At 37.1% G+C, this 22,868-nt stretch overlaps 1 protein-coding gene across 6 annotated transcripts in view; it reads right to left on the minus strand.

Annotated features, from left to right (window-relative positions):
- BICD1 (BICD cargo adaptor 1) overlaps positions 1 to 22,868 on the minus strand; it is a 208,641-nt gene that overhangs the window by 61,147 nt on the left and 124,626 nt on the right. For all 6 annotated transcript variants that reach the window (XR_010021334.1, XM_063075075.1, XM_063075074.1 and 3 more), the window contains exon 3: positions 1,389 to 1,541. Coding sequence is in view for 5 of the 6 variants with exons in the window: in XM_063075075.1 (XP_062931145.1) it covers positions 1,389 to 1,541 (153 nt within the window). In the remaining variant the exon portion in view is untranslated. The remainder of the gene's footprint in view (positions 1 to 1,388; positions 1,542 to 22,868) is intronic.

The raw sequence follows: 22,868 nt of genomic DNA on the forward strand, positions 1-22,868 counted from the left end.
AAATTTGTTTCAAGCCCTCTATGTTCTTCATCAGCGACCAAAAAAGAAGAATCATTAAAAATACCCTTCTTATTTTGAGAAGTATTTGAGAAGCATTTTTTTTTTTTTAATTGGGTTAAGTCTAAATTTCTCCACTGTGAACTCGTTTACCCCAGCCAAATCAAGACTGGGGAATGCCCATGAAACCGCCAGCCCTCAGCACACACATGGTGCTTGCCTAGGAAAGAACAAGGTAAAAACACATGGGGATATCCTGGCAACCTTTTTGATGGACTAAAACTGCCCCCTGCACTCCACAGTAAACATCTTGTTCCTCCAACTCTCCAAAGCTGGAGGAAAGTGGCAATGATCAGAAATCAAATTTCAATTGTTTCAATACATGGATTTTTTTTTCTCTTCTAAATTTTTCCTTTCCCCTCTTAACCCTAATTTCTCTTAAAACATATAATATTTTGAACATACTTGTAGATACCACCTTGGGTAGAAGTAGAAGCATGCATCTAAGCTGGCTTCTAAATTCACTGAGGGCAAGAATCATGCCCTATGGATTCTTCTCTCTCTCCAGCCTCGCACAGTGCCTGGCACATAGTTTGCTGACCTGAACTAAGAGGTTACCATAGCATTTAGACAAAAAGGGGGTTGTGGTTGAGGAAGCACCTTGAAAAGAATCTGAACATCCAATCCACCTTTGCTTAACTACCTGATACAACTGTATCCATAAATAAATACTTCTAAAATTAAGATTTAAGAATGCAATTACTAGTAACTATGAAAAACCACAACTATGCAAACCAATCAGGAAAATTAAGCTATCTAAGCCTCACTACAGAAAAAAAAATTGATGTACACATGTAATCTCTATAGTCAGGTTACAGCTGAAAAAGAAATGAAGAATTTTCTTTTTCTTATGATTTTGTTCTTATTGATTTATACTTCATAATCCTTTACCCTCTATGATTTGAAAGCAATTTATTTTTTTTTTAAAAAGTGAGAGAAAAATGACTGTAGGGAGACCTTAAGGTTGTAGTATAAAACAAGCTTATAGACCGATGCTTTTAATAAAACATCAACAGGTAAAATTTATTAAGATACAATACGCCTGAAATAAATTAACGCAGAGCTGATGTATAAACTAAAATTCTTATACTTATCCAATAAAGCATTATTGTAAGGTATACTACTTACACATGTATTTTTTCCTTCTACATTTTAGCTGAAATAGGGGGGCTGGGAAATTTCAGCACATAAATATCATAGGGAGAAGATTAAGGGGTTACAACAAATTTTTGACAAGTTTCTTCCTGAGAAAAAAAGAGGAGATTTAACCCTGGCTGTCAGAAGATGAGGGCCCATCTGTGGTATATCTCAAAAAACTTCTGAAGCTTTACCTGGTTCTGCTTTAACGTGGACACCAGTTTTTGCAATGTGATATTTTCTTCTTCCAGTTCAGTATAATCCTGAAGGAGTCGAGCTTCCCGGAATTTATATTCTCGGATTTCATCCTTCATCCGTATTCTCTGCAGCTCCACCATCTCATTGTTCTGAAACAACAGAATAAACTGTCAATACAGAACTTCCTATTTCTATAGTTTATGAAGTGTAGACAAAGTCCTGGCAGTTAAAAATAATAATAAAAACACCTCATGAGGTGTAAATTGGCACTGCCTTTTTTCTTTTATTTTTTTTGGCGGCTGGCCAGTATGGGGATCTGAACCCTTGACCTTGGTGTTACCAGCACCACGCTCTCCCAAGTGAGCTAACTGGCCAACCCAGCACCACTTTTTTTTTAATGGCAATTTAGTGAAATAGAGGTAGGGGAATTCTTGCTCAACTGGACTAACCATACTCTTGCTAAAGGCAGTCCAAGGACTTAAACATCAAAAAGGTGGAGGATGAAGAAAACTTGCTCAGATATCAAGGGTAATCAGATATCCAAGGTCAGGAAATTACTTAGCAGGATTCTTTGCTAAGGCTGAGCTGGGCATGCCAAAGACAGGAAGGGGAGTGTGGTGGGAGGGGGACCAAGGTCAAGGCTTAGTCCAAAAGAGGGATCGAGCAGAGCCTGACCAAAGTTTGGTCAAGGAGACAGTCTTTGTCACAGGCGGTCATGAACTGCAGTCTGATAAGGATGAAAACTAAGAGAATTTGCAAGACATTTGATTTGGTGATATTATGAATATAAATCCTAACTTGGGCAAGGCCATTCTTTGGCATCAGATTTTATCTGTTCCTTATCTTGTCATCATACAAACTCACCGGCTAGATTGTAAGGGGTTCCCTGGAGATATCCAGACTTCATCATTTAATGTAATATCCTGTGAAAAATAATCAATCCTGGGGCTGTACAAACTAATTAATTGTGCTAGAAACCTGCATTCAGCCTACTATCTGTAACATCATTTGAATATAATATTAGTGCATGGATTAGTGTATAGATTATAGATTAGTGCATTGGTTGTGTTATGTCCTCATTAGTCAGAATGCTTCCAGACTGTCTGGATTTTCTGTCTTTAGCTCTCATTTCTTCAACACTTTAATAATTCACTTATGCACATCCATAAGAACTGCGCAGTTGAGCTCAACCCACAGAGTCATGGGTTATTGTTTTAAGCCCCTAAATTTTGAGGTCATCTATTACATGGTAATATGTAAGAGATACAGTAATATACATGCTTCTTTATTAACACAATATTTTATCAAATCTAATGGCAGATTTAAGGAATAACATAATTTCAAAGCAATGATATTTCAACATACCTACAAAAACTGAGATGTCGTAAGAAAATATCCATACTTTTTATTGATCACAAAGTAAGACGTGCTGCTAATACTACTGAGTTTTGCTGAGTACATTCAAATGGAAGAAAATGCTAAATTTCAATCTGAGTTCAGTGAAAATAAAGATGTAATTATTTTTCCCATCCAAGTTTACAGGCCTCCTGAATTCTATCCACAGATTCCCAGAAGCTCAGTTAGGCACTCCTTGTCTTTTAAGTCTCAGTTCAAATGTCATTCCCCAAACAGCTCGTATAAAACAGCTCCCCTCACCCTCACTCTTCATCGTTCCATTATCTACTTTATGGATCAGTATTTAGCATGAAGAATGTATTCAAAAATAATTTTTGAAAGAGTAGAACTAATCATTACTTGAGATTAGCTATTTACTTACTTTTTATACTTTTCACATTTATTACATTTCCTTTCACATCTGAATATAATTGAGCTTTCCTGTCTTGTTCATAGCTGTGTCCCTAATACCTGGCACAGTTAAGGCCCTTATAATCACAGAATGAATAATAAACAGGTATACAAATGATTAAACACAAAATAAAAAACAATATAACTGAATAGATTATGGGTTTTTGTTCTGTGTTATTTTAGAAGAAGGAACAAAGGGAGAACAATGTGCTTCGAAATAAAATATACCCAAATCTGTGAAATTACTAGACTTATAATTCTTCTTCAATATACTGTCAAGCTACTTGGAGGCAGAAACATCACTTTATTCCCTGCTCTTTGGACAATACTTGGAGCACATGTACTGAATAAGTGTAGAATGAAAAATAGTAGAACTCCCCTAATTTGGCTATAAAGTCAAATTACAATTTATCATTAATTTTTTTTATTTTGCAAAAATATGAAATCTTAATATTTTTTCTATTACTTGAAAGATCTATCATTAACTGAATGAGTGATATTTACTTACTTTTCCTCAATATGTATAAAGATATCAGGAAGCCTAATAAATTGGATGTCAGCCATTTATATAAAATTATTTTTAAACTTGTTAAGATACAAGAGATTATGTAAATGAGACTATCTACATTGTAAAAAATGTAATTGCCAGAAACCTGGCTTGTATACACTGGAAATTAACCATAAAATCTTATACAGTAAAGTAGTAAATGTCAAGACCAATTTAAGACCACAGCAGAGCTAATGACGATCGCTAACAAACAACTCATGAAATAACTAATGAAAACTCCAGGCTACTAATTAAGGAAAAGGAAGACCTGGGCTTGGGAGACTGCTTAAGGTGAGACTCCCTAGTGATAAAATTGACACAAGGCCCAGAGGAAGAAAACCGGTCTTATTTATGTTACTAAAAATTCTTGCTTTTGGGGCCGACCCCCATGGCACACTTGGGAGAGTGCGGCGCTGGGAGCGCAGCAGCGCTCCCGCCGCGGGTTCAGATCCTATATAGGGAAGGCCGGTGCGCTCACTGGCTGAGCGCGGTGCGGACGACACCAAGCCAAGGGTTGCAATCCCCTTACCTGTCACAAAAAAGGCAAAAAAAAAAAAAAAAAAAAAAATCCTCGCTTTTGAATTGCCAAAGACAAATTCTATGGGCAACATTCTTTAATTCCACAATAAATTTAAAAGACTGTGAATGTTGTTTTTTGTATCATTCATCATACATTTATCTCCTACATTTTTTTTTCTTCCTAGGGGAAGATGGTGTTGAGCTCTGCTAAAAACTCCTATGGACAATAATGAGAGTGAGAAAAATCCAGCATGAGAGAAGGGAGGAAATGGCTCAACAGTGGAATGCTTTAGCCTTTCACCTCCAGAGTCCTGAGCCCAGCTTCTCCGGGGAGCAGGGATTAACCTGAACGGAGAGAAGTAGACTATCTTCATTATTTGCATTGCTCCTGAGAAAGGGAGCATTCTTTGAGTTTAATTTTAATTAACATTAAAAAGACTTCTTCATGTAGGAATCATAAATTCCATTCACTATTGGCAAAAAGTAAGAAAATATAAACATGAACACAAAGAGTAATATATACAAAATCATAATGCCTTCTAGTTATAATGCTCTTAGTCTTTCAGAAATTAATTATAGTCACTGTCACACTGGATCTTAATAATAGCTGTGTGAAGTGGGTGGCGGACTCTTCAGTTTGCTTATCTGTGAAATAGATGGAAGGTAGTAGCTGAAAGGAAAAAAACCCAGCCCCAGCGCAAATGAAACACACCAGGAGACAGGGACTCAACCAAAGTTAGGTTATTAGGCAGGCAAAAAGAAGAAGCAGGCTGCCCTCTTGGAAGTGGGAGCAGCAGCAGGGAGAGTCGGGGTGGGCTTTTTATATCCAGTTAGGCTCAGCTGGACTGTTCCTATTGGCTAAGAAGGAAGGGGCGGGAAGTGAGTGGGGTTTAAGCTGAGCTGGGACTTTTCTATAGGTGGAGAAATTCGCATGCGTGGGAAGGGATGTGGTGGTGAAGAATAAGGGGGAGGGTTTTTTTTGTGATTCTCGGAAAACGTGCTGTGCTCGGAAAACTCTCCATAGCCATTCTGGGTGTTCCTCCCATCTGCCGGCCGCTGTCTTAGACATTGACTAAAACATAATTGCCTAACAGTAGCCCCTTTCCTTCCCTGCCCAAGGGAAGGAAAGGGGCTACCCGCTTCAACCCAAGTGAGTCCACTGACACTGCTGCCTGCACTTCCCCTACTGTCTAGACACTTCAAACACTTACCATAAGCAAAATCTTGGCAGTGATACAAAATCTGCCCTTTTATTTTGAACAGTTAAAATGGTGTAAAATATGACTATATTCTGATTCACAGTTTTTCTTCTTATATTTTGATTTATCGTTTTTTTCCTACTTGTATAAAAGGACATTAAAAGAACACAGATATTGTTTTAAGCAATAAAATAGATTAATAAACATTTACATTGCACCTCATTGAACAGAACATATATTTTACAGGAAAGCTTTTCGTGTGAGATTTTTTTTTTCTGGTACTAACTTTATTGAGATAGATGACTACAATTCACTCATTTAAAGTGTACAATTTGGGCTGGCCAGTTAGCTCAGCTGGTTACCATGGTGTCATAACACCAAGGTCAAGGGTTTGGATACCCATACCAGCCAGCCGCCAGTAAATAAATAAACCGTAAAATTCAATGGTTTTTAATATTGCCACATAATTGTGACCATCACTGCAACCAATTTTAGGACATTTTTATCACCTCAAAAATAAATTCCATACCTTTTAGCTATGCTGCTGACCCCACCCCACAGCACCCCCATCTCCTCCAGCTCTGGGCAGCCACTAATCTACTTTTTGTCTCTATATGAGATAGGAGATACTCAGTTCCCCCCTGGCATAGGGTTTCAGGCCACTCCTCTGGGTCTCAAACCACTTTCCTAAGACTTAAGCCCCATCTCTGAGTCCTAAACTACAGTGGTCTGTAGCACCTATTTTCAGCACCAGCACATGGAGATTGAGACCACAGCGGGCAGACTCACGTAATCTCAATGTCCAAGCATGCTCAGTAAAAAGCAAATGACCTTCCACTAGAGGCTCTAGAGAGGTGTGTTACGGAATTTGACGAATGAGCATGATCTAAAAGAGATCAACTGAGTATGTACAAATTTGTTACATAACTGGGAACCACCCCCTTACTTGAATATTCATTAGATAGCAAAACTATAATAGTCAAATCCAGGAGGAAGGCAGGGTTGTTGCTCACTTTCCTTGGGGCCAGCCTGCACTTCACCTGTGAGGTTTGTATGCTTTGCTTCCACGTTAAACTTACTTTTAGTGGACGGTTGCTCACTCTCTTGAGCCAGCCTGCACTTTGTACTAAACCTTAAGTATGTATTTCTTACTTCTGTATTAAACTTGGCACGGCAGCAGCTCAGTCTCTGGAGCTAGACCACACTTGCCCTGTAAAGTCCGTATTTCATATTCTCTGTATTAAATCCATTTTCACTCTCTACCATGACTCTGCTCTTGAATTCTTCCTTGTGGTGGAGTCAAGAACATGGTAGAGGACAGGGTGAGTTAAGGCCTGCTACCAGGCCTCCCCAGACCTTCTCCTGTGGTATCATATAGATTTGTCTATCTTGGACTTTTCATATAAATGGAATCATATCATAAGTGGTCCTTTGAAACTGCAAGATTTTAAACAGTTTGGTTAATGCTGATAAAATCTCTGTTTTTTGAAACCGATAGATAATTTTACTGCAGCAGGAAATATACTTCACACTATAGCAGCAAAGTACTGCATTGTGCTGGCATTCGTCCAGCATACAGCAGCTATGTTTCAGAAGGTGGCATGATCGTTTAAAGTTCATTCAGTGTGCTGCAAGTTATTTTTTTGTTAATAAAAATGTGACTTTGTGATCTGGGTATTATAACCTGAGTACACTGATTTGTTTTAGGATGAGATTTTGCAGTTGTAAAACACTGGAATCTTTTCTCTTTTCTATAATCTATCTTGAAGTCAGAAAACCGTAAATCATTTCCCAAAGTAGACTGGTTAACTCTTGCATTTGCTTGACTTTTCTTTCTCTCTCTTTTTTTTTTTTTTTAACTTAAAGATGCAAAGCATCATAATGAACGATGGCTTCAGTTTTCTTGCTTAAAAGTATATTCTCATAATTATTGACTATGTATGCTGCCCTGATACAACAATCACTGTAATAAAATAATTTGTTAAACGAAAAAGGGAAATTTTGGTAATAAACTAAACAGATCTGATATCTAGATTCTAAAATAAAGGTGAAGGTTGGATTCATAAATATTCCAGAAATAGTTCAATCTCTGGCAAATATTCCTTTATTTCAGCTTCACAGACTTTACTGTGACCTTACTGTAAAGAATGATCTAACCCAAAAGACAAATAGCAACAGCAGTACAAAAATCATCACTGATGATAAGTAATTTTAGTTCCCATCACCATGGGAACACACTATATATAAATTCTTATCGAGACGAGACACTATGAAACGAAAAGGAGTGAAATGGAGGTAAAGATGTGTATTAAAGTAGTTTGTTAAAATGGTGAATACTGAAAAAAGAAAGAAAAAAAAGAAAGCTATAGAGGGATAGGAAAGGAGAAGGTTGAAATAGTAAAATGTGGGATAAGTATCATCAGGAAGGAAAGGTTGTACAGAAAGCGGGGTATTAATATAATTTATAACTTGATTTAAAAGCACAAGTTTACCCTTCAAGAGACTGAAAGCTATTAACAACACTATTTTTGTTTATTCTTTAGGGATGTGTGTATAACAGAGACTGATTGGTCATTCCGATCCAGATAGTTTCTGAAGCTTTAACAGGGTACCTGCCTGGTCTGACTTAGCTGTTTATTTTTGTTGCTATAAAACACATTCACTGTCCAGGAAGAAAAGCTTAGCCCAAATATTGCTAATGAAGGAGAAAGTTTAAAAATAATAGCGAATATAGTTGGTCAAATAAAGACTTCAATATATGGAATAGTATCAAAAATAACAGCCTCAGAGAGATAACTGTTTTGTAAAGAGGTGGGTGGGAGAGTAAACAGTTCTGGACATAGACCTGCGTTCAAACACTGGCTTACACCGAAACATTTCTGGGACTGTCAGTTTTCTTACATCTAAAAGTGGAAAAATAGTTTTTCTACTCAACTCCAGAGCTGTCAGAAAAAAATGATAAAGAATGTCTAAAACCACTCTGTAAATAGTAATGAGCTACTCTGTATCTTTACAAAGAGATAGTTTTTAAAAAGTTAAAAGCTTTGTAGGAAATAACTGCACTGGAGATCCTTCAGAATGTTCTTTAATATCAGTAATCATTTGAAGATTCTTTGAAGAAACTAACAGCATGTGGCTATGACTCTAACTCATCATATGAAAAAGATGAGAAGATACTGAGTCCAAAACCAGAAATTATAAAAATTTATACAGTGAGTAAAAATCTCACTTCCACCTTGCCTCACATCGGCCCAGTTTCCACCCACTCCCCCCAAACCTACTGTTGCTAGTATCTTATGTATCCTTCCAGGATTCCTTTATATCGTGTTTATTTTCAAACTTTATTTATAGAGCCAACTTATTCCCACATGAAAATAAACATGGTTAACATACTTTTATAATGGACTCATCATTGCAGAGGTCTTTTATTTATACATATATATGCACATATGTACATATATATATATATATACACAGATATATACTACATATATCATATATGAGCGTACTTCAAAAAGTTCATGGAAAAACAGAATTAAAAGATAATATGAATCTTTCCATGAATTTTTTGAAGAACCCTCGTACATCACATATATATCTTATGGTATCCATATATATCACTAGAATCTATAGCCCAGATGGCATTCTTCAATTACAAGCCAGAATTTATTTATTTAGCACTTATATGATGCTTTCAATGTGCCAAGGCTCTTCTAAGTACTTTAAAAATATGAAACTCTTTTAACCTTTTAACTCACATAACAACCCTATGAGATGGATACCAATATTAATCCCATTTTACAGCTGTGCTGAGTCATGGGTAGATTATGTAATAATGTTCCCAAAGTTCCATAATAAATGAACGACAGAAAAAATCCAGACCGTCTAGTTCTAGAACACAAGTTATTAACCACTGTGCTCTACAACCTCTAAAAATGACTTAAGGAAACTTGTTGCTTAAATGGCACAGGTAATGCTAACCAGAATACTGTTACCACTGTCTTTAGGTCATAGTTTCCCTCTCTATATAAAATAATGAATAAAGAGAAATATAAATGTCTCAAAGTTACCTCAGATTATAATGCTTTAGTGGATCCTATTTCTGAAAAATATTATTTCAAGATGACTTCCTGCAAAATCTCCTCAGAACGGATTCTGGAGCTAATGGTGTAATTGTAGCAACAGCCGCTCATGTTCTAAACACTCACTGCCTATCAAATGACTTTCAAAGGCAGAAATTCTGGTTGCCGAAAAGCAGCAATACCTGTGACCCTGACTGTCAAAATGTGTTTCCAAAATCTTTCCCCTATGAAGGCTTTCAATATGTCAGGAACATGAGGACTACAGGATTACTTATTTAGAAATCCAGCTGTGATGTGCTTATTAAAATATAAGTTACAAACTTTTAAGTATTGATCTGTCTCAAGTTAGCAGGCATTCCAATTTTTGACAATTATACTGGAAGTTACTGGAAGTTACCAGAAGTCAGATTATACAACTCAGTTGTCAAAGCTGCGAACTGCATCTGAAATTTTTTGCCTTCCTAAGAGAATATTCTTAGGCATTTTCTTCATACACTCCAGAGCAATAAGAAACATTTGGTATAGAATATTTTTCTAGAAACTATATCTTCGTAATTAGACTTCTAAAACCAAATAAAGTATTATAGGCAAGATGCACTGAAAGAAACATTTGGACACTACTGTCTTGACAGAAATTCAGTTTATATTTGAAATATTTAAGAAATACACTATGTATGCATGCAGGTATCTCAAAAGTCCATGGAAAGATTCATATTATCCTTTAATTCTATTTTTCCACAATTTTTTTTAAGTACCTGCATATGTATTTAAAAATATTATTCAACAACATTTTTCTTTCTTGGCAAGTAAAGGGAAATAGATTCCAAGTCTTATGGTTTTGTCTTTCATTTATACTAAAATAGCAATTGCTTTATTATCATTACATATTTTAAAATCACTCAAAATTAACTTTTCAATCAATTATAATGCCATTGAAGTGGGAAACCTTGATATTTTAATATTTTAATAAAAGTTGTTTTAACCACATACATCTGACTTAGACATAGGAAAGAAATTCCTCCGGCATAAAAAAGACAGCAAGAGAACATTATGATTCAGTCATATAGGAGGGTACTTCAAAAAGATCATGGAGATATTTGTATTATCTTTTGATTCTATTTTTCCATGAACTTTTTAAAGTACCTCAAATAACTAATATGTAACATTAGTAGTTGGTAATTAAACATGGCATAAGTATTTAAATTAAAATAACTTGCAGTGTATATCTTACTATAATAATGAGTAAACGGAGGCCCAGAGAGATTAAGGAAATTGGGACAGGTCAGAGCTGGGATACGATCTAGGATTTGATCAGGTCGCCCTGATACCTAAATCTGAGCTCCTTTCTTTAAGACACCCTGACTTAGGCTCTCGGCTTTAGGCAGAAAGCCAGAGAAAAACAGAAAGGAAACAAAATAAAATACAGAGGGAGAAAATGAAGGGTTCTCTGCAAATCAGAGATGAATTACGTATTTGGGGGGCTTCCAAAGTGGGGACGAAGCTGGGAACACAGTGAGAACAAAGAACTAAGGGCACATAGCCTCAAGCTCTCAGTCAAGTCTTGTTTGGCTCAGAAAGAAAGGGCACCAATTCAGGGAGAAAATGGAATGTTCGCAGGATGAGAACACGCTCTACCTCCTTAGAGACACAGTCCACACGGGGACTCCGAGGCTGGCGCCCTCCCCCCAGCCCTGGGAAAGAGCGCTGGAGAGCGCCCCGTGCCGCCTGCCAGCCGCGCCGCCCAGGAGCGCGCCCGACGGCTCCCGGCTGGCGAGCGGCTGCGCGCTGGGCCCTTCCTTGAAGACCCCACTGGACACGTCCCACACATAGCGTCCCTCTCAGTCTGCAGAGAAGAGAGGCTTTTATACTGAGCAGGGTCCACTGAGAAGGCCTTTCATGATTCACAAAGGCCAGTGATGTATTTTTCCCTGCCCTGAATTTCAATTAGCATCTTGGGCAACAAACCTGAAACTGACTAATTGAGAAATACACATTTAGTTTGCGAGCCAATGCTCAGGAAATATTATAAAATATAGTTTAAGAATTAATAGCAGCCAAATGAACTCTCACTGTGTATGGCGGGAGTATTTCATAAGACTGTTCTGTTAGCCTTTCATATTTTTTTATAACGTCATAGTTTTACCTAAAAACTCCTAATTACCTTTTTGCTTTACCTGTTTAATATTTTAGTAAGTTAAACAGTGAGATAAAATATGTTGCCATCCACCATTTAATTAATCAAAATATATGTGAGATATCTTTGATTCTTTGGTGATACCTCATTTATTCAATTCTACCTCTATCAAACTTTTATACTTTCAGTAAAGCCCACATTCTCCAGAAACAGTTAAACTGATAGGCTTTTAAAATGTAAATTTTCCATGAAGCCAGAACTGCTTTTTGTAAAGAATCAGCTATAATACAAATATATTACCAATTATATTCAGATTTTGAAGATACATTGCATTATTTTATTACTATTCATATATTAAAATGTTTTATTCATCATTAATAAATTGAGAATATAAAACTAAATAATGATATTTTGGATTAATCATAATAGTGAATTAACATATGTCTGGGGCCCAAGATATGTCCAAACAAGTCAATTTTAAAACAAATCAATTTTAAGCAAACATAAAATTAAATAGCATTTAAAAGAATCAAAGCCAACAATTTTAGCATATATTCCTAATGGATTACTGACCAGTGTCTCAGCCATCAGATTTATGATGACATCAGAAAGCAAGTTAAAAGTGTTATAACACAGAGAATTTAAAATTAATCTGTAAAACTATTAGAAATACTAAAATGATTCCTTAACTATTTACCTCTCTTTGTCTGAAACATTTCCTCTATAATTCGTTTCTTTTTGGATAAAACTAAATTAGAAAACTAAGTACAAAATATTAAAAATGCTTTTTTGTGTAGGAGAATTACTGTTACATTACTCATAGTTCCTACATAGTACTCAGGTCTGAAGAGGAATATGCTCTAAGTTCACACAGTTTAAGAAAATAATATACATTTAAAAAAAAAATCCCTACTATCAAAGATTTGGAAGATAGTATTCATATTTATATTCCTTTAAAAAATCATAGCAATATATTTTTAAGTTCAAAATAGTATGTATTCATGTGCCTATTTCCAATATTATTTAAATAATATTGACTGACTTATTATTTAAATAATATTATCTGACTTTCTAATATGATGCTTAGTATTAATGCATATTACTATTTAAATCTGATGACATATTAATTCCGGGGAAAAAGAAATAAGTCACGACCATTTGAGTTGTGGACATATTATTGGCAAAATTGAATCTCAAATTGTGGTCCCAGAACCAACAGCATCAACATCACATGGGTACTTGTTAAAAATGCAAATTCTCAAGCCCCACCCCAGACCCACTGAATCAGAAACTCCAGCTATCTATGTTAACAAGCTCTTCTGAAGCACATTAAAGTTTGGCAACCAGAAGTCCAAATAAGAAAAATCCACTCACAGCAGCTTAAGCTCATCCAGAAAACAGATGCTCATGGTAGGTTGGCTTATTAGCTATTCAGTGACACCAACTGTCCAGCAATTAAAACTAAATAGGATAGACAAACAGACAATGGAACAAAATAGAGAGCCTAGGAACAGACTCACACTTAATAAACTCACATTTAATAAACTTTAATTTATTAATCACTCAATAAACAACAGAGATCACTGCAGATCAGTGAGGGAAAGATGGGCTAGAAGAAAATTTAGGAGAGTATATTCATTACTTTGCAGTAGAGAATTTCATAAATAAGAAACAAAAATGGCTTATAGGGAAATACTGATAACTTTAATTACATTAGAATTCAGTTATTTCTTTCTGTTCATCCAAACATTACTTACAATAAAGTAAATGAAAACACAAGCCTCTAACTAGGAACAGATATTTTTTGACATTAAAAAATGGACAGATTTGTATTTATTACTTATTCATCCAACAAGTATTTATTGAATACTTATTATGTGCCAGGCACTACTATAAAAGCTAGGGATATAGTAGTGACAAAACAAAAGAAAAAACAAAAACTATGAAGATCTCTGCTTTCTCAAACTTACATGCCTAGCTTAAAACAGACCTAATCAATAAGTAAATTGTGTAGTCTATTTACTTATATTATGGGTAATTTATATATACTATGTATATATACAGGGATTTACAAGGAGAAAGTTTGGAAGACGGGGGACAAGGAGGTCTGGAGAAGAGGCATATGGCTGGACACAGTAGTGTCATGAAGTGTTAAGATCTTTGTATTGCATGTTAACATGTCAGAGAGCATTCACCACAGAAGAGACACTGAACAGCGAAGTAGACAGGATGACTTAATTGACATCTGTCAGTCTCTGTCATTAGCCACTCCTGTGCTGGCACAATGGAACCATGAATGTACTGGTGACTCCTGTCAGTACCTAACAGAATTCAAGTCTCAGAGCCCGGGTTCTGGGGAAGGGCTCTAATTTCCATGAGGAATCCTAGAAGAAATGGTTTCTTACCAGTAAGTGACTGAAGTATTATTCATTATCCTCACGCTCATCCTAAATTCTATGTTAGCTGTTATTATCCTGAATATTTGGGACTATAGGTGTTCCCAAAATATCTTTTAAATGATGTGTTTCAACTGCTGTTGTGGCAGCTCACATGAAGGAGCTTTTAAGAGGTAGGTCACAATTAACTAAGAAATACATTTTTCGAATGTAGCCCAATTGTTACAGCACTACTATTGGTAACCCCGTTATGAAATTGACAATGACCACATTTCAGTAAAATTTGAAATTTACAGAAAATATAATTTCAGATGTGTTTCTAGGACAAGAGAAATCTTCAGGAGATATAACACACTTTTCTGGTGAAATGACTCACATTCCCCTCCTCTCACCACTACTGCAGGGTTCTATTAAAATAGATGTTTTATGTATGATAGAGCTATAGGGCTATGACCTCGGAAGGGGAAATGACTGGCTGCCCAGAAATGACCTAAACAGAAATAGTCTGTGTGCTTAGATGAGGAAATCTGGATATATCAACACTAAAAGTGTAAACCAATTTGTGAAAAGCAACGAAGATCCTATAGACTATGGTTCTAAGGATAGTGCACGAATAAATGGAGAGAGATGATACACTTGGTCACCATCCTGCCTAACAAGCTATGAGTGATGAGATGGGGGGGGGGTCAGGCAGCAGCGTGTTCTTCATACTTTAAAATTCCATTCTCCATTCTAATTCACTTAAGCTGGGAGTGCAGACAGAAGAGTCTGTTCCTGAAGGACATTGCTGACTGAGACTGAACATGTGCCCAGCAGAATGGCTTCAGACCTGAGGAATGACACTGGAATTCTTCATCAACAAAAGAACCAACTGAATGAATTTAGAAGTCTTAGTTTATAGTTACGTTATACTCTTTTCTCTTTTAACCAAGACACTTGCATGAGAACTTCTGCTTCTAGCCATGATGAAGAAATAAAGAGAGGACTTAACTTTTCATTGTGAACAATTAGAAAACTGAACAAAATACATCAAACAGCTGTTTCCAGACACTAAACAACAGGCCCTGTAGGACTGATCTCTGGAAGTAGGGAAACAGATGAGCTGACCAGCCGGAACACCCCAACTTTCTGCATGGAGGCAATGTACGAACTGCAGGTACAAGGAGGAAAAACCCAGAGTACCCAGAGGCCTGGCCGAATGAGGAGATAGAGTTCAGAGTTCAGGAAGCTGAGGTAGCTGGAAGTTAGTTGCAGGGTAGAATTCTGGAATGGGGAGAGCTGTGCAGAAAAAGAACTCCAGAAATCTGCAAAGGGTTTCCTTGAACCCTTTCTGTATACAAGGCTGCACATGCCTATTCTGGGCAAAACATTATGCAAAACTCTGGAATTACAAAGAAACTGCCATCCGGGAGCTAAAATACAGTTAGGAATTTCACACTGGTAGTAATTTCCTTTTCTTTTCTCCTCTTACTTATATTTGTAATTATTTGACAATTTAAAATTTCTGTTTAATTTCTGAAAACATTTTTTACTGTAACAAATGTTAGAACTTTATCAATTCTGTATATATTTGATTTTTTATGAAGGAAGGAATTGTAAACACACAACCATCCATTCATTCATTTCTTTTATTAGTTCAAACAAATACTCATTGAGTGTATACAATACACAAGAAATTGTATAGGTGCCAGGATCATTAGAAGTGTAGGACATTGCTCCTGCCTCAAAGAGTTTATAATTTAGTTGGGGAGGTGTGCTTAAGAGATAATAACAATGTTTGACATATATTGAATCCTTACATGCAAGTATTGTTCTAAGTATTTAGTATGTAATAATTCATTAATAGAACAGCATTATGAGATAGACATCATCCCAATTTTATAGACAAATAAACTGAGGCACAGAGAGATTACATAATTTTCTTAATGATTTACATTCCATGAGTGCCAGAGCCAGGATTTTAAGCCTTGGAATCTGACTCTGAAACAGCTGCTATCGAACATTTGTGTATGGTGCTAAAAAACAAACTATTCACCAAGTGTTTATCGGAGGCCTGCCATATGCAAAGCACTCTCCTAGGTAGTGAGATTTAAATAGGAACAGGACAATCCCCAGCTTCAAGAAATTTATAGCCTACATATGATTAATATTAAAATGATTATTATGAATTAATATCTGAAAACATCCATAATATAGCACATGACTCCTGCAGGGAAAAAAATGCATTATGTGTCACAAACAATTTGTGTGTGAGTTAACTTTAGGAACACATGACTGCCAAGTGAGAACTGGCTCTGTAATGTGTAACAAATATTTAGCATACATTCTTTTATTTATTAATAATTGAAAAATGCTTTCATATTCTCTTCTGGAATAATTTTCTTATTTTAAAATATTCACCAATCATGAAATAAAAGGCCTTGGTGCTATGTGATCTCCCACCTTCTGAATTTCACAGGGCTGCTGTAACAAATTAACACAAGCTTGGCTTCGATAACAGAATTTACTCTCTTACAGTTCTACAGAAGTTTGAAATGAAGGTTATGGCAGGGCCATACTCCTTCCAAAGGCTCTAGGGGAGAATCTTTACTTGCCTTTTCCAGCTTCTGGTGGCTCCTGGCATTCCTGGGCTTCTGGTGGCCCCTGGCATTCACTGGTTTGTGGCTACAGAACTCCAATCTCTGTTTCCGTCTTTGCATGGCCTTCTTTCCAGGGTCTCTGTCTTCTTTTCTGTCCTTTATAAGGACATTTGTCATTGGATTTAGGGCCCACTCTAATCCGAGATGTTTTCACCTCTAGATCCTTACCTTAATTACATCTGCAAATATGCTTATTCCAAGTTAGGTCACATTCTGAGCTACCAAGGGTTAGTGCGTATTGAGCTATGTGACTTAACTTTTGGGGGCCACTATGCAGTCCACTATATACACCTTATTCTCATTTTTGCTATTTTGCTAATGTTAAAGGTGGTAGGAGGCTGAAAGGAGTGGATGGCAGGGACGTTAGGGAGGGACTTGCTAGTACAAGGATGGGGTGGAGAAGGAAGTAGCAGAATGAGTAGGGAGAGATGAAGAAATAGAAGACACAGACAACAGATCAGCCAAGGAGATCATGACTTTGCTCTTCTCAGGCACAGGTGTAGACACAAGAGATCAAGAGCAGAGTAGCCAGAGAAGGAGACATAATTAAAAAAAAAAAAAGACAAAAAACAAATGTCAAGGCAATGGGGGAGACTTGGGGACAATGCTCAAGGATACTTGGTAATGAGCTACATTTGCACTGTTATAAAAGCTAAAGGACATTTATATAGGTAAAGCACATACCCAGGCAAGCATAAATAACCTTGTTATACAAGCCCAGGACATAAAACAGGGTCACATTTAATAGTAACAACCCATATATTACTGAATCTTGCCCCTATCGGCTACTGCAACTTCTCTAACCAAGTATAAACTCAACTCACCTCCATAATTATTTCTGAGTGTGGAGTATGCATAAAGCAAATGTACTTCACAGGGCCTGGTTTCCCAAAGCCTTGCAGTTTCAAATATTGACCTTGCAAAGGACAGGAAATTTTCCCCAGGCTATAGTCTCTGTTATAAGATAAGGAATTGTAACACAGCAAGGTTGCTGGCTCACAGACAGACAGGTTACTGATTGATATGTAAAGAAACTGGGAAATTGCTGTAAGAAGAGAATGTTTGCTAAAATCAAGCTTTTGTTGGTGGATCAACTTAACTTCTTGAAAATTGCATTATGGAATGTCACCTTGCCTGTCTTACTGAATGTTACCAGTTTCTATTGTTAAACTATACTTAGCAAAAACCCCACCTATGTTCTCTTCCTGAAACTTCCTGGTCTGGAGAATAAATGTGGGAAGAGAACCCCAATTCATGGTTAACTTCCCAAATGGAAGGAATGCCTCTATCTTGAGGGTTCTGGGAGATTAACCCCTTTTCGGGGCTTCTCACTGCTCAGAAGAGATGGGCTTTGAGTAATCTTTGGTGGCTCTGTCACCCAGGGGAAAAGGGGTGACAAATCCGTGGGAGGCAAAGCAACACTTAGAATCCCCAAGAGTTGATCTCTGGAGCTCACGAACATGCCCTGGGGGAGTATTAGCCATTTCACTCCTCTCCTGCACCAGCCCCTTCCAGGAATGTGCTCTGTTGGGCCTCTGCTACCTCCCAAATGGCATGAGGGGCTTCACCACTATCTCTAATGACCCTGTTTGGCCCTCCCTGCCATATTCCACCAGGCCTTGCTGCTGGATTATGCCAGGTATGCCTGGGGCCAATACCATGGAGATGGTGGAATCTCTTCCAGGCACCAACACCACAGAGGTGGTGGAATCCTCCAATATCAAAAGGCAACGGTCCTCAAAAAGCAAAGACTCACTGAATTCATGAAAATGGGGCAACACTATTTTCCTTCCCTGTATTATTACCCTTTCCCCTGGGTTTACAGCAACATTGCTTGTGTCTCAGCAAGTGGCAGACTTTTACTTAGTGTCCTCACACCCCCTTAGGCTCTCCCTACGAGCCATGCACCGACAAGCACTGAGCCAGAATCACTCTCTGACAGTGGATGAATTTCTGAGTCCAGGGAAGAAAACAAGAAATAGTAAGGGACAAAACATAGAAAAAAAATGATTACTATCTATATCCTGCTTCTAGGAGATCTCTGTAAAGTTTTGGATGAGTTCTCTAGCACAGGGCCTGACATATAGATAATCAATAAGTATTTGTGAAATGAATCAATGAGGTGGAGGAATCAGTCCTATTAAACCATGTGCTTGGGCCTCCTTAGGAAATAAAGTCCCCATTCACAGTCATCTTCTGAGAACTCTCCTTCCTGTACCTACTACAAGACTCGTTTATATTTGTCCCTCATTCCCCAGCCTCGCCAGGAAATTATGACTTTTTGAATCAGTGGTATATGTGCCTAAAAGGCAACTTTTATTGAAATAAAAGTCAGATAAGAGAAGAGTAAGCAAAGAAACTGCCAGGTACCCAAGCAGTTTAAGTTTTAAGGCCCTTGGACAAAAGCAGTAATTGCACAGGTTTAAATCAGTGAGGGGAGGCAGATGCTGCTCACCCACACAAAAAATTGCCCTGGGAATCCTAAAGGGCGTAGACAGAAATTCAGTCTAGAAAACTAACCAACAGCATTAGAGGAGCAGCAGACAAGTAACATGATTTAGAGCAATGTTTTCAACTTGCAGGCTGTGACCCAGACGTATTTGTGAAATCAATTTAGGGAGTTGATTCCAGCATTAAAAAATAAAATAATAGAATAAGATACAGCAGGATAGAACAGATATTAAGAGTATACACTGCAGAGAGTAATGGTAAACACTGTTTCAAAAAAGTATCTTGCTTTGAAATGTATGTGTACATGCATTTCTATACATATGCATGCATGTGTGTCCTGGGTAGCAATGTAAAATGTACTGTTTATTGTGGGCTATGTAAAAAATGTTTGAAGGGCACCACTGCAGAGAAGCCAGGCAGATACAATCATGAAGAACCGGAGAGTGCATATCCCACCTAGAAGGGCAGCTGCCACTGAGCTCCAAATGATCATTGCTATAGCTATGCTTTCCAAAGCCAGAAACTGTATCTTTGTGAAATGTCATGATTTTTAAATGTTGGCAACTAATTCAACTATATGAAACAGAACAAAAAAAGTTCAGTACATGAACATGTGTTGAAAACAGTCCATAGACATACACTTTGGTTTCTCCATCCTAGAGTAATATTCTTATAAGCCTACTCTGCGGAAAGAGGTGTCATTGGTCACTCTCACTCTCTTGTTCATAAATATTTATTGGCTCTTTCTTTGAGCTCCTCCCTTTTAGAAGATTACACAATCCACTCACTTACATCAGTCCTGGACGTATGATTTGCTGTGGCAAATGCAATGTGAGTGGGAGAACAATTTAAACGTCAAACAACGATAAAATGAAAAAATAAACTGTGGTATATTCATACAATTAAATATATATATATATACACACACATTTATCATTGATATATATTATATATCACATATATATTATTAATATATATATGTTAATGTGTATATATTGTATAATGTATATATATTATAAATTATATAATAATAAATATATTATTAATGAGAACTAACGAAATGTGACCACATGCAACTACTTGAATAAACTGTACAAACGTAAAGTTCTATTTTATAACTACTATAATTTATTCATTTTACTGTGGGTGGGCATTTGGGTTGTTTTTACTTTTCTCTATTTTAAACAGTGCAGCTGTGAATTTTATAGTATATGTCTTCTGATTCAAAAGTGTAAAGTGTTCTAAGGTACATACCTAGGGTTGGAATTGCTAGATCTTAGGATCTATACATCTTTAGCTTTACCAGATAAGGCCAAATAGTTTTCCAATATGGTTGTACCCAATTACGTGCCTACTCTCAATGTTTGAGAGCTCCTGTTGACCCCATCTTCATCAATATTTGAAATTATCCATATCTTTTTGAGGTCTTTGAAGTCTGTAACAAGATATAGGGGCTTGATAAAATGCTACACAAGTTCTTATGATCACTGAATCTATAGTGAGCAGTATAACATATTTTATATTCTAGAAAAAATAAAATAATTTTATGTATACATAATTGTATATATTTCTACTTCCCTAACAGAATATCTGATCTTTTCTCCACAGTTTTAAAATTTCTAAAAAATTTGAATTTCTAAGCCCAGTAATGTTTAGAAAAGATTTTATATTATTAAAGAGAAATTGTTAAATGCTTATTTGTACCTGATGCTGAACTACACAAAGTAATCAGATAATGAATTTTGTTAATATTATTTAAGAAAATCAAACTAACATTACCAAGGTCCAGGGTTTGATCCCTATGCCAGCCAGCTGCCAAAAAACAAAAAAAAGATACAAGCATAGCACTCCAAACAGGCAAAACCAATCAACTGGAGCTGGCAAATTAAATAAAACCCATTTGTCAACTGTGGTATATTAATAAAAATATTAAAACGACAATAACAAAAACTAACAGTGAATGAGAATCTGTTAGTGCCAATGTTTCTTATCTCCTTTTAACAGTTAAGAAACAAAAAAAAATAAGAGAAGTCTTTAATCCTCAGTGACAGAGCTAATCGGTGGCTGGGTCAGAATTCAAAGCCAGGTCCGTCTGATTACAGAATACCTTTACCTTCATTAATCATCACTGTCTTTTTAAAATTTTCCTTCTGATCTATTATTTCTTCAATTTTTCAAAATAAGGATACTCTGTCCTGTTGTGTCGGGCCTTAAAAACTAACGCCACCTTAAGTGACATTGCAAGCGGCACCATTATAGGCCCACAAGGGCATATTAATGTGGCAGCCTAAGGCGCCAGGAGGAAGTAGGGTGGGGGTGTCTGCGGGAACCTTGCCTTAGCCCTTATTGGCCAAATACGTGCTTCTGTGCTCATGACCACTGCGTGGTTGCAATAGCTAGGCATTGAGACAGGATGCATGCCCTTGACCTTTAAGCTGATAGAATTATGTTAAAACCTCCCCTCCCCATCTGCCTATAAAAGCAAGTGCTTGTGTGATAATAAACGGAACTGCTCGACACAACCCCCAGCAGTGTCTGAGTGTCCTTTAACTGGGCTGTTTTTGGGGGGGCCGGCAGTGTGCTCACCTCTCTTCACGGCTCTCTTCCCCCCTCTCCTTCCAAAGGGGACAGGAGGGAAAGAGGAATCCCGGGCCGTTTGCTCGCCCACCGAAAGGAACGAGGCTAGGGCTGTTCGGGTCGGCCGGAGGCGGACCCGACACTGTTGATTTTTCTTTATCATTTGGCAAAAGGGAAATCCTACTGTCTTTAAAACCTGAAGCTCAATGAAACTGGGTAAATCCCAGCTCTATCATTTTCTCCTGTGTGGCCTTTGGCAAGTGAGTTGACCTCCTAAAGTTAAAAGTTTTATGATCTGATCTAAAGTAGGGATAATAATCATATATATATATATATATATATATATATATATATATATATATATATCTCACAGGATAGCTGTGAGTATTGAATTAGATAAATAATGGCAAAGCCTTGACATAGTCCCTCACAAATGGCAAGTGTTCATTATATGCTCTATTATTAATAATGCAGACACACATGCCAATATTTATCAAGGATAACACTTTAATAAGCCTGGCTTCACTACTGATGTTTGTTGTCTTCAAATCCAGCAAAGCATCTGCCACAGACCAGCTGGCCCAGGGAGTAATTTTGATAGGGTGTCAGGAAGGTCCACTGAAGGATGACAATTAGCTGAAACCCTGAATAATGAGAATGAGCCAGCCATCTGGGGCAAAGCATTGCAGAAACAGTGTACCAAGAGAAAAGGTCCTAAGGCAGAAAGGAGCAGCAAAAGGAGGCCAGTGTGGCTGAAGAAGCGTCAGGGACGCAGCGTGATCTCTCACATTTGGAAGGTAAGCAGGTGCCTGATCATGGCCTTGCAAAAAATGGTAAAAAGTATGGAAACTTTCTCAAAGTTCAGTGCCTCATCACAGAGTTTGAAGCCAATGAGTAATATGGCACAAATAAGGAATATCTGCAGAATAAATGGGCATTAGAAGGGTCACATTAGCAGTTATGCCTCTATTACTTTAAAAAGATAGAAGGCTTTGTTTGGCATGAACAGTTTCTCAAACTCTATCCAGATGACTGGCACATTGTGGCTATAATGGACTGAATGTTTGTGCCCCCCCATCCCCTGCCACAATTCCTATGGTGAAGCCCTAATCCCCAGTATGATGGT

The sequence above is a fragment of the Cynocephalus volans genome, chromosome 12 (assembly GCF_027409185.1).
Source record: "Cynocephalus volans isolate mCynVol1 chromosome 12, mCynVol1.pri, whole genome shotgun sequence".
Taxonomy (NCBI): domain Eukaryota; kingdom Metazoa; phylum Chordata; class Mammalia; order Dermoptera; family Cynocephalidae; genus Cynocephalus; species Cynocephalus volans.